General features: G+C 52.1%; 1 protein-coding gene across 1 annotated transcript in view; it reads left to right on the top strand.

Moving 5' to 3' along the window:
- SPINDOC (spindlin interactor and repressor of chromatin binding) overlaps nt 1-3,955 on the top strand; it is an 11,808-nt gene extending 7,853 nt beyond the window's left edge. The window contains exon 6 of the mRNA XM_040256107.1: nt 3,214-3,955. Within this exon, the coding sequence (XP_040112041.1) occupies nt 3,214-3,425 (212 nt within the window). The 3' untranslated portion in view covers nt 3,426-3,955. The remainder of the gene's footprint in view (nt 1-3,213) is intronic.
- Nucleotides 3,956-11,956: the final 8,001 nt, after the last annotated feature.

The raw sequence follows: 11,956 nt of genomic DNA on the forward strand, positions 1-11,956 counted from the left end.
GGAGAAAAAAGTGTGTAAGTGAGAGAGAGACTGGACCAAAGAGAAGACAGACTGTGTGTGTATATGAGAGAGAGACTGAACCAAGAAGAAAAATGTGTGTGTGACTGGACCAAAGAGAAGATGGGTGTGTGTGTGTGAGAGACTGGACCAAGGAGAAAAAAGTGTGTGTGAGTAAGAGAGAGACTGGACCAAAGAGAAGATGGATATGTGTGTGTGTGTGCGCATGTGTGTGTGTGAGAGAGAGACTGGACCAAGGAGAAGAAAGTGTGTGTGTGTGTGAGCTTCATGAGTGGCAGGCTTTGTTCACTGCTGTATCCTCCACACCGGAAACACGGCATGCACAAAAAAAGCCCTTGGAAAAGATTTACTGACAGATGAGTGGATGGCAACTGCCTTCACTTGTCACTCTGGTGGTGACATTTCCAGTCTCTGCTCAGAGATGAGCCTTAGTGAGAAACGAGAGATGGGTCACAGCCACCCGCCAGAGGAGGTGCTCACATTTGCACACAATGCACAAGTATGGAGGAAGAGAAGGGGGCTGAAGCTGGGGGAGCAGAGGGATTTGGGCTGGGCTGGGAGGCAAGTGGGGGCGGTTCTGGGCTTGGGGTGCTGAGCCCCCGTTTTACGGAAGAGGAAACTCAGCCTCGGGCAGCCCATGTGTGTTTCGCCCGTGCAGCGCCCAGCCTGCTGCGAGTGCCAGGGATCAAGTCTTTGTTGGACCACAAGCTGTTCTTTGCTTCAGGTCTTCCCCATCAGCTTACACAGAGATGTTATTTCTCCCTTGGTAGCCCTCATCCATCATAGCCTCTGTCACATTTGTCCCTAGCTTTTCAGCAGAGCTGGAGAGCTTTTCTCTACCATCTCCAGTCTGCCTTTGGAAACCACTAGATTCAGCTTCCTGCTTACCACCTACCTGCCTTTTTGCAAGATTGCCACTGACGTCCATGAAGTTAGACCTGGGGGTCAGTTCTCAGTCCCTGTCTTTCCTGATCAGCAGAAACCAGGAGCCTGTCCCGCCCTGCTTCCTGGAGGCTCATTCTGCCCTTGGCCTCTCGGACCACACCATGAGGGGGTTGCCCCGCCTCTCTTACCTGTTCACTTCCAGTTCTCAAGAGTTGGATCCTTTGGTGGTTCTACTTCCTATTTCTAGAGTATTATGCTTCTTTGGGTATGGAAGTTTGCCTGTTTCATTCACGGTAATATCCCCAGTGCCCAGCCCAGAATAGGTGCTGTCTGTGTATTTGGCAAATGAATGAATGACCCAACCATGAGTCAGGATCTGTACTCACACCCTGGGTGATCCCAGGCTCGAAGCTTGTCATGGTCCCACCTTCCCTCCGCCCCGGGCCTGTCCCTTCGGTTCCAGCCTCTCTCGCGCACAGTTGATGTGCCTGGTTGGTTGTATAAAAGATCCCCCAAACTCAGTGTTTCTGACAGCGTTTCTGAATGGAACCCGCAGTCTCCTCCCCTAACCCCAGCCTCTACTCCCCCCTCCCCGGGCTTCACTTCCCTGGGAAGCTGGCTGCCACGTTCTTCAGTTTGCTTGGACCGTTCTTCAGTTTGCTTGGACCGAAGCCTCAGAGTCGTCATGTATCTCTCTCAGACCCCACTTCAGTCTGTCAGCAAATCCTGTTAGCCCCACCTCTTAAGATGCTCAGGTTTGACACGCACATGCTCACTCACTCACTATCTCTACTGCTGCTACCTTCATCCAGGGTTCCTTAACAGCCTGTCTCCTGGCTTCTGATCATCACCCGTTGAGAACACAAGTGGGACCCTATCACTGCTCTGCTCAGAGCCCTCCAGCGCTGTCACTGTCACATTCCAGAGAAAAGTGGGAGTCCTCGTGGGACTGGTGGTCCTCACCTTTCCCGCTCACCAGGGCATCCGCATGTCCTCTTCCCACCAGGAGTGCTGTTCCCCAGCTAGACACTGCAGACTCCTCATTTCCCGTACACCTTTGCTCACGGGTCAGCTCCGGGTCACCTCTGTGAGATCCTCCCTGATATCCTGTCCCCTACTCTGCTGTGCTTTTTTACTTTGCTTCCATCCGTATGTATCACATTGTGTTTTTAATTTGTTTTATCTTGTTTATTGGCTCTCACTGCTGGAACATAAATTCCAGAAAGGCCACTTTATCTGCCCCATGTCCTGGGGAACCTCCAGCAGCTAGACTAGCGTTGGGCACAGTGTGGTTGCCCAGTAAGTATTGTTGAATTAAGGAGCACAATGAGTGAGCCCCATCTGTCCTCAAGGAGCCTAGAGTGTGTCAGGAAGGCAAACCAGCTCATGTGAATACAAAGCAGTTTGTTCAGTTGCACAACCCAGTGGCAGCCATTGAGTCATGTTACATCCCAGCAAATGGTATAGCAAAATTGTACTTGTTTTCCCTGCCACATTTTCCCTGCCAAATCACTAAGACTTTCAAAACAGTAAAGGCAAAAACCACAAGTTTAACGCAGACACCTCAACAGTTGCAGTCACCAGTTTCTGTTTTCTGGTTTTGCTTTTTGATAGAACTTTTGGACCTGCTTATGCAATGCACAGGGCAGGGTTGGTGCCTGGCAGGGCTGTCAGCAGTCCGCTTTCCCATCTTGAGATCCGATTTTACCCATTGTGAGTAGCTTCTCCACATTAGTGGACCCGTGACCCCTGCGTGGTCGGTACCGACTTGGGAGATAAAGAGCCTGGTCGGGTTTGCAAAGCAGAGCTGGATGTTCAGCCCAGGCCTCTCGGTGCAGTGCTCCCTCCTCCACTCTGCATATTCACCTGGGAGCTCTTTGTGGGCAGAGGCCTGTCTCTTTCTCCTTTGCAGTGTTCTCCACCCCACCACCTCTGCTCACGCAGAGCAGAACCCATCAGGCTAGGATGCCCAGTAAGTTTTAGGTGAAACAGAGTCAGCTGAAGATAAAGAGGTGAGGGGAGCAGAGCACAGCACCAAGCATCCGTGTGCGAAATACACACAGGAGGAAGGCTGCAGAGGGCCGGTGGCCGATGCCCCAGGAGGCGTGATGCCCCGTGGTCAGCGCTGGTCCTCGGGTAGACCAGGAGCGAGGCCTCCCACTGTCCCTGGGCTTCCCCTCTGGCTGCAGGTCCAGGGCTGGGGAATGGAAGGCCTGGAAAAGGGATGTGGTTTACCGAGACCTTCCAGGAACATCCCTGAGGCGATGGCCTGGAGGGCCCTGACTGCTCTCTGCCCTCACCCCTGCCCAGCTCCCCCTCCAGGGCTTCGTGGGACACTGGATCTCCAGGTCATCCGCGTGCGACTGGAGGAGCCCCCAGCAGTCAGCCTCCTGCAAGACTGGTCCAAGCACCCCCAGGGCGCCAAGGGTGTGGGAGCAGGTGACGCCCCAGACTGGCCTGCGGCGCTGTCGGAATCCAGCAGTGCTGTGGGGGCGCAGCCAGAGGCGGGGAGTGGCCTGTAGGTTCTTGCTTTTCTGGGGTGAGAGGGAGGGAGGGAGGAGACAGTGTCCCCCTTGGGCTTATCACGCAGAGCCCCCCAGCTCGGCCGCCTAAGAGAGTAGAACCAGGTGCCAGAGCAGGATGGAGGAGAGGAGGGTGGGTAGCATCTGCCGTGACTCGGGGCGAGGCATGAGGCCGGGCCAGGGCCCGCCGATGGCTGTCGAGCGGTAGGGCATTGGGCCTGTGGAGAACACCCACCCGATCCTTTTGCTGACCCCGACCTCTACTGTCCCCCCGACCTCCTCCCGCCCTCTCGGCCCCCCCATTCTCCCTCGGCACAGTGCCTTACACAGGAGGTGGTCGTGAACTGAGCCCCACTACCTCGGGGGACGCCTCTCCTCCCCCCGCAGGCCCCCAGAGCAGGAGGCCTCCATTACCTCTTTCCGCTCCATCCCCACTGGTGGCCAACTGGTCACTCACTGTCCTGTTCACCTTTTTTCCTGTTGTATATATCTCCTTTGTTGACAATAAATTATTTTTTTTTATTAAGAGAGTTCCGTCTGGGCCATCATTGCGGGGAGGGGTTTGCTAGCAAGCTGTCCGGCCCCCTAGAGCGACCCTGAGAAGCAGGAGAGCTGAGAGGGGGTCCTGGGCATGGGCCGGAAAGCTGCGCCCCAGAGGCTGGTGAGGGGTGGGGGCAGCCCTTGTCAGAGGGGCGCCTCAGCCCCTCCCCTCACCCCTGCCCTCCAGATGTGGTCAGGAGCACCTTTTACACATACCTTCTGACTCACTTGGTGAACCTCCGTCTGAGACAGGCCGCACTGGGGTGCCCGGGGAGGAGCTGAGACCTAAGGTCATCTTTGCGGTGTGCTCTGGCTGTGGCCAGCGTGCAGGGGCACCAATGCCTGCCCCCGACCCGCACCCCGCCCCAGGACAGGAAGGAAGGCAGGCAGGCCGCCTCTAACCTTTCCGCCTCACGGTCAGCCCCCATCTCCTTCGCCTAATTACAGTGAGCCTTTGCCTGGTTTTCCAGTTCCCTGAACCAGGAGATAACCCACTTTGGATCTCTTCCCCATATTCCTTACCCCTTCCCTTCTAAACTAGCCATCACCAGCCAAACCTGCGTTGGGTTGTGTTTTTCCTCTGTGGTGATGGGGGCTCTCGAGAGGCACAGAGAGAGCGTTCAGATCCCTAACTTAACTGTCCCATGTAAAGTCCAGGGGTGGGTGGGAGAAATAGGGCCGTCCACCCTCTGCCCCTGGCCTGCTCCACTGCTTCTGATGGGTCTTGTGCATCCTGGGGAGGATGGACTCGCAGGGCAGTTGTTCTGTACAGCACTGAGCCCAGCAGGTTCTGAGACTGACCGGAAGGCCAGTCCCAAAATCAGGAAGAGTCTGGGCCAAGCAGGCTGTGCTGTGTGCCTGTCTGAGCTGATGTCACCCATGGGCCCAACCAGGTCTGGTTGGCTCATGGGCTGTGGCCCTTTCTCCCTATCTGATGAGCTCGGGAGAAAGAGTCCGAGGATGTCAGGGCCCTTTTCCAGGGGAGACCAGATGTGTGGTGCGGTGGAGGAAAACTGCAAGGATTCGGGACCCCTGGTGTCTCAGGCAACTCCACCAGTGCAGTGCACGAGGGCCACGGAATTCCCCTGTGTCTCTCCCACTATTTCTGCAAATCGGCAGAACTTGTATCCTACCTAATAGGAAGGAATAAATAATGCTGAAATGCTCTGAACCACAGACTGTGAATTATTGCAGACTGTGGTTGCTGTCTGTCTTTTCAGTCCTGTGACTGTTTACATTTATGCCAGTGTGCTTTTAAAACAACGTGGCTGTGTTGTTGGGGGTTGACAATTGGGAGAACTTACAGAAAAGCTTGTTGTACAATTGTGAAGCTAAATGCATCTTCGCAGCTGTTAATTATGATTGAAGGTTTGGCCCGCTAGACTGTGAGCTCCTTCTGGGCGAGGGCTGGATGGCATTGACTTCATTTTCCTAGTGTCCTGCATAGAGCCTGGTGCAGAGTAGGTGCTCAATAAATGTTTGTGAAGTGCCCTATTGGTGTGTATTCCTTTGCAACATTTTTCCTGTGTGGGCTGGTCCTTGGAATGTGGTCCTCTCACAAGGTAGCTGTCAGAGTAACTGCTGGTGGTGTGGTTCTTCCGTGGCTTAAGCCCCAAATCTCGGGTGGCAGGGATCTGCCCAGCCTTAGCCGGGACCCCAGGCACTCCATGAGCTTGTGTAGCGGGAAGCTGCCTGTGGGTACCTCTGGGCCTCCAGGGAGAGGCAGAGAGTGGAGCCTGGGACATGGCTCCACCCAGAGTGCAGAAGGAGGTTTCTGAACACCAGTGAAGGATTGCTTGGGGTCCACCACCTGGGCCAGAGTCACTGTCATAGAGCCTGCAACACCAAGAATGCCTCCCTCGCAAATATCATGACCCAGGGGCTGGTGGTGGCAGCTTTCTCCAGGTGCCATGCTGAAGTCCAGCCACAACTGAGAGAAGAATCGGGACAAGGGTGTCACCACCCAACCCCCTGACCCAGGCCCCTAGTGCCCAGTACTCCTTTGCGCTCTGAGGCTGGCAACCCACCACCCTTCACAACTGCCCTCCTTGAGGTCCAGCTCAGGGAGGTCTTTTTGGAGACCTGTGGGCAGAGCCAGACTGAGAGAAGGGAAGAAGCACCCACTTCTCTCCTTGAAGAGAAGCTGAGCTATGGTTGGACAATGGGTGTCACTGGCTGGGCACCTGTGTAGCACCCGGTTCCATCATGGCTCTGGTCCAGATTGTGGCTCTGGCAACCTGACCCCTCTTTTCCAGTGCCCCCCACCCCAGCTTTCTCATGCATGTGGACACGCACACACACAGCCAGGCTGCAATCTGGCTCAAATGAGACTGCCTTCCGGCCCTTGGTGAACTGGGAAGTCCTGCACACCATGGGGTGTGGGGAGGTCTGGGGTGGGAGAGCCTCTCTGAGGGGATTGCAGCCTCTCTCTGTCTGTCCCCTGGGCCAGTCTTGTGGGGGGCACACAACTGACCGCGAGGCAGGATGGGAGCTGCCGTTGCAGGTGCGCTGACAGGGAAGGTGACCCCACCGCAGCCTGTGTGTCCATTCCCCACCTCCTCGGAACCGGTTGCCTTCACATCGCTGAATCCAGCCAGTCCCCTCTTTCGGTGGTCAGAGCTCACCTGCCTCCAGACAGGAAGCAAAGCCGCCATTTGGGCCTCCCCAACACCAACAGTAAAGCCTCTGGTCTCCTCAGGCACCACCCGCAGCAGGCTCGGGGCAGCGGGAGCAGCACCCTGCAGGGTCAGACTGCACAGCCGCGAAGGAAGGCCCTGGGCAGCCCTGGTGCCAGGAACTGTGGGGTGGGCAGGACACTGCCCTGGTCCCCACGGTGCGTCACCCCACACTGTGCCTCTGATACAGATGAGGAAACCGAGGTGCCTCCAGCTACACATGGTACCTCGCCTGCCACCCCAGAGCAACTACAGCAGCAGAAGCTGGCCGGGCCCAGGTCTCGAACTGTAGAGCTGCTGTCTCTGGGGCCCCGCGGCCGGTCTGTGCACTAGGGAGGCCCAACACATCTTCCCTCCAGAGCCTGGGGACCCATGGTAGGTTTGGGGCAGGAGTGGACTCAGGAAAAGTGGACAGTATGAAAAGGCAAAATGATAGGATACTGAAAGAGGAACTCCCCAGGTCAGTAAGTGCCCAATATGCTACTGGAGATCAGTGGAGAAATAACTCCAGAAAGAATGAAGGGATGGAGCCAAAGCAAAACCAATACCCAGTTGTGGATGTGACTAGTGATAGAAGCAAGGTCCGATGCTGTAAAGAGCAATATTGCATAGGAACCTGGAATGTCAGTTCCATGAATCAAGGCAAATTGGAAGTGGTCAAACAGGAGATGGCAAGAGTGAACGTCGACATTCTAGGAATCAGCGAACTAAAATGGACTGGCATGGGTGAATTTAACTCAGATGACCATTATATCAACCACTGTGGGCAGGAGCCCCTTAGAAGAAATGGAGTAGCCATCATGGTCAACAAAAGAGTCCGAAATGCAGTACTTGGATGCAATCTCAAAAACAACAGAATGATCTCTGTTCGTTTTCAAGGGAAACCATTCAATATCACAGTAATCCAAGTCTATGCCCCAACCAGTAATGCTGAAGAAGCTGAAGTTGAATGGTTCTATGAAGACCTACCTACAAGACCTTTTAGAACTAACACCCAAAAAAGATGTCCTTTTCTTTATAGGGGACTGGAATGCAAAAGTAGGAAGTCAAGAAACACCTGGAGTAACAGGCAAATTTGGCCTTGGAATACGGAATGAAGCAGGGCAAAGACTAATAGAGTTTTGCCAAAAAAATGCACTGGTCATAGCAAACACCCTCTTCCAACAACACAAGAGAAGACTCTACACATGGACATCACCAGATGCCCAACACCAAAATCAGATTGATTATATTCTTTGCAGCCAAAGATGGAGAAGCTCTATACAGTCAACAAAAAACGAGACCAGGAGCTGACTGTGGCTCAGATCATGAAATCCTTACTGCCAAATTCAGACTTAAATTGAAGAAAGTAAGGAAAACCACTAGACCATTCAGGTATGACCTAAATCAAATCCCTTACGATTATACAGTGGAAGTGAGAAATAGATTTAAGGGCCTAGATCTGATAGATAGAGTGCCTGATGAACTATGGAATGAGGTTCGTGACATTGTACAGGAGAAAGGGATCAAGACCATCCCCATGGAAAAGAAATGCAAAAAAGCAAAATGGCTGTCTGAGGAGGCTTTACAAATAGCTGTGAAAATAAGAGAAGCGAAAAACAAAGGAGAAAAGGAAAGATATAAGCATCTGAATGCAGAGTTCCAAAGAATAGCAAGAAGAGATAAGAAAGCCTTCCTCAGCGATCAATGCAAAGAAGTAAAGGTAAACAACAGAATGGGAAAGACTAGAGATCTCCTCAAGAAAATTAGGAAGGGAACATTTCATGCAAAGATGGGCTCAATAAAGGACAGAAATGGTCTGGACCTAACAGAAGCAGAAGATATTAAGAAGAGGTAGCAAGAATATACAAACTGTACAAAAAGCTTCATGACCAAGATAATCACGATGGTGTGATCACTCACCTAGAGCCAGACATTCTGGAATGTGAAGTCAAGTGGGCCTTAGAAAGCATCACTACGAACAAAGCTAGTGGAGGTGATGGAATTCCAGTTGAGCTGTTTCAAATCCTGAAAGATGATGCTGTGAAACTGCTGCACTCAATATTCCAGCAAATTTGAAAGACTCAGCAGTGGCCACAGGACTGCAAAAGGTCAGTTTTCATTCCAATCCCAAAGAAAGGCAATGCCAAAGAATGCTCAAACTACCCCACAATTGCACTCATCTCACACGCTAGTAAAGTAATGCTCAAAATTCTCCAAGCCAGGCTTCAGCAATACGTGAACCGTGAACTTCCAGATGTTCAAGCTGTTTTTAGAAAAGGCAGAAGAACCAGAGATCAAATTGCCAGCATCCACTAGATCATGGAAAAAGCAAGAGAGTTTCAGAAAAACATTCTATTTCTGCTTTATTGACTATGCCAAAGCCTTTGACTGTGTGGATCACAATAAACTGTGGAAAATTCTGAAAGAGATGGGAATACCAGACCACCTGACCTGCTTCTTGAGAAATCTGTATGCAGGTCAGGAAGCAACAGTTAGAACTGGGCATGGAAAAACAGACTGGTTCCAAATAGGAAAAGGAGTAAATCAAGGCTGTCTATTGTCACCCTGCTTATTTAACTTATAGGCAGAGTACATCATGAGAAATGCTAGGCTGGAAGAAGCACAAGCTGGAATCAAGATTGCCGGGAGAAATATCAATAACCTCAGATATACAGATGACACCAACCTTATGGCAGAAAGTGAAGAGGAACTAAAGAGCCTCTTGATGAAAGTGAAAGAGAAGAGTGAAAAAGTTGGCTTAAAGCTCAACATTCAGAAAACGAAGATCATGGCATCCGGTCCCATCACTTCATGGCAAATAGATGAGGAAACAGTGGAAACAGTGTCAGACTTTATTTTGGGGGGCTCCAAAATCACTGCAGATGGTGACTGGAGCCATGAAATTAAAAGATGCTTACTCCTTGGAAGGAAAGTTATGACCAACCTAGATAGCATATTGAAAAACAGAGACATTACTTTGCCAACAAAGGTCCATCTAGTCAAGGCTATGGTTTTTCCTGTGGTCATGTATGGATGTGAGAGTTGTACTGTGAAGAAGGCTGAGCGCCGAAGAATTGATGCTTTTGAACTGTGGTGTTGGAGAAGACTCTTGAGAGTCCCTTGGGCTGCAAGGACATCCAACCAGTCCATTCTGAAGGAGATCAACCCTGGGATTTCTTTGGAAGGAATGATGCTAAAGCTGAAACTCCAGTACTTTGGCCACCTCATGCGAAGAGTTGACTCATTGGAAAAGACTCTGATGCTGAGAGGGATTGGGGGCAGGAGGAGAAGGGGACGACCGAGGAGGAGATGGCTGGATGGCATCACTGACTTGATGGACATGAGTCTGGGTGAACTCCAGGAGTTGGTGATGGATAGGGAGGCCTGGCATGCTTTGATTCATGGGGTTGCAAAGAGTCGGACACAACTGAGTGATTGAACTGAACTGAACTGGACTCAGGAATCGGGAAGCGCATTCAAAATGACAAGCACTCACACCTTTTTTTGTTTTCATAGTTTCATTTATTTACTTACTTATTTTGACTGTACCGCATCTTCATTTCCGTGAGGGCTTTTCTCTGGTTGTGGTGCCCGGGCTTCTCATCACAGTGCTTATCTTGTGGAACACAGGCTCTAGGGCACTAGGTCTCAGCAGTTGTGGCTCCCGGGCTCTACAGCACAGGCCCCATAGTTGCAGCACACACAGGCTTAGTTGCTCGAAGGCAAGTGGACCTTCCCGGACTAGAGATCGATCCTGTGTCCCCTGCATTGTCAGGCAGATTATTTACCACTGACCCACCAGGGAAGCCCACTCATACCTCCTTTGCTCCAGGACTGTAATAGTGGTGCCCAGGGCCCTGGTCATGCCACCTTCCAGAGGCCCCCAGGCCCTGGCCCCTGCTGGGATCATGCCCTATGCCTGGCAGTGCCCACTGGAGGGGCTCATCACAGCTGTTTCAAGTGATGATGTCTGGGAACCAAGCCGAAGGCTTTGAGGGTGTGGGGAGTCTTGTTCCTCACCGACCTCTTTCTCCTGAAAGGTGCCTGGGCTCCTGGGTGGGTCCTGCCTGCTGCCCTGGCCTCACTCTGACCTCTGACCCTGGGTCAGGCTGGGCTTAGTATTTGGAGGCTATAAAAGCAGTATGTGATGTCCACATGAGCTGGGGCTCCACTAGGGGATAGGGCATAGGGAGGGGCTTCTCCTGTCCAGACTCTTCCCTAACCCCTCCACTCCTTCTCTCTGATCTGACCACTTGCCCACCCACATCCTCCTGGTTAAGCAATTGGCCTTGGAGAGACAAGTCCATGGCCCTCCAAGGTCAATATCACTGTACTCTTCAGAGCTCAGGCTCAAGGCACCACTCGGACCCAGGCCCCAGCTGTCAGCTGGATGCGAGGCGTTCACTGTTCGGGTGTTTTGAATACAGTCCTGAGCAAGAGACCGTGCTGCAGCTCTCCCCACACTCTGGATGGCAAACTAGGAGCTTTTCCGGGCATCCAGCAGGGATGAGCACCGGGTGAAAGGGCCCTATTGTTTCTCTTTTCTTTCATGATCATGGACATCTTTCTTTTTCCTCACCTCTCAGTTTTTGGGATCTTAGTTCCCCAACCAGGGATCAAGTCCAGTGAAAGCACAGAATCCTAACCACTGGACCACCAGGGAATTCCTGATCACAGACATTTTCACACCCATCCAAAAGAAGAGAGAGAGGGAATAATGAACCGTGATGTATCCATGACCCAGTCTGAACAAATATGGCCAACTTTGGTTTATCTTCCCCTCCCTTCCAGATTATTTAAAAGCAAATCTCAGGAGTTCCCTGGTGGCGCAGTGATTAAGAATCCTCCTGCCACTGCAGGGCACACAGGTTCCATCCCTGGTCGGGGAAGATTCCATGTGCCTTGGGGAAATTAAGTCCACGCACAGCAGCAGCTGAGCCTGCGCTCAAGAGCCCACAAGCTGCAGCTGCTGACGCCTGTGTGCCCAGAACAACAAAGAACAAGAGAAGCTCCCGCAACGAGCAGACTGCGACCTGCAGCTCGAGAGGAGCCCTTCCCTCTGCCACCGGAGAAAGCCCATGCGGCAGCGAAGACCCAGCACAGCCAAACTACATAAATGAATAATTTTTAAAGTGAAGAAGAGCTAAAGAGCCTCTTGATGAAGATAAAAGAGGAGAGTGAAAAGTCTGACTTAAAACTCAGCATTCAAAAAACGGAGATCGTGGCATCCGGTCCCATCACTTCATGGCAAACAGATGGGGAAAAAGTGGAAACAGTGACAGATTTCATTTTCTTGTGCTCCAAAATTCCTGCAGATGGTGCCTGCAGCCACGA

Source organism: Oryx dammah, unplaced genomic scaffold (genome assembly GCF_014754425.2).
Source record: "Oryx dammah isolate SB20612 unplaced genomic scaffold, SCBI_Odam_1.1 HiC_scaffold_15, whole genome shotgun sequence".
Lineage (NCBI taxonomy): Eukaryota > Metazoa > Chordata > Mammalia > Artiodactyla > Bovidae > Oryx > Oryx dammah.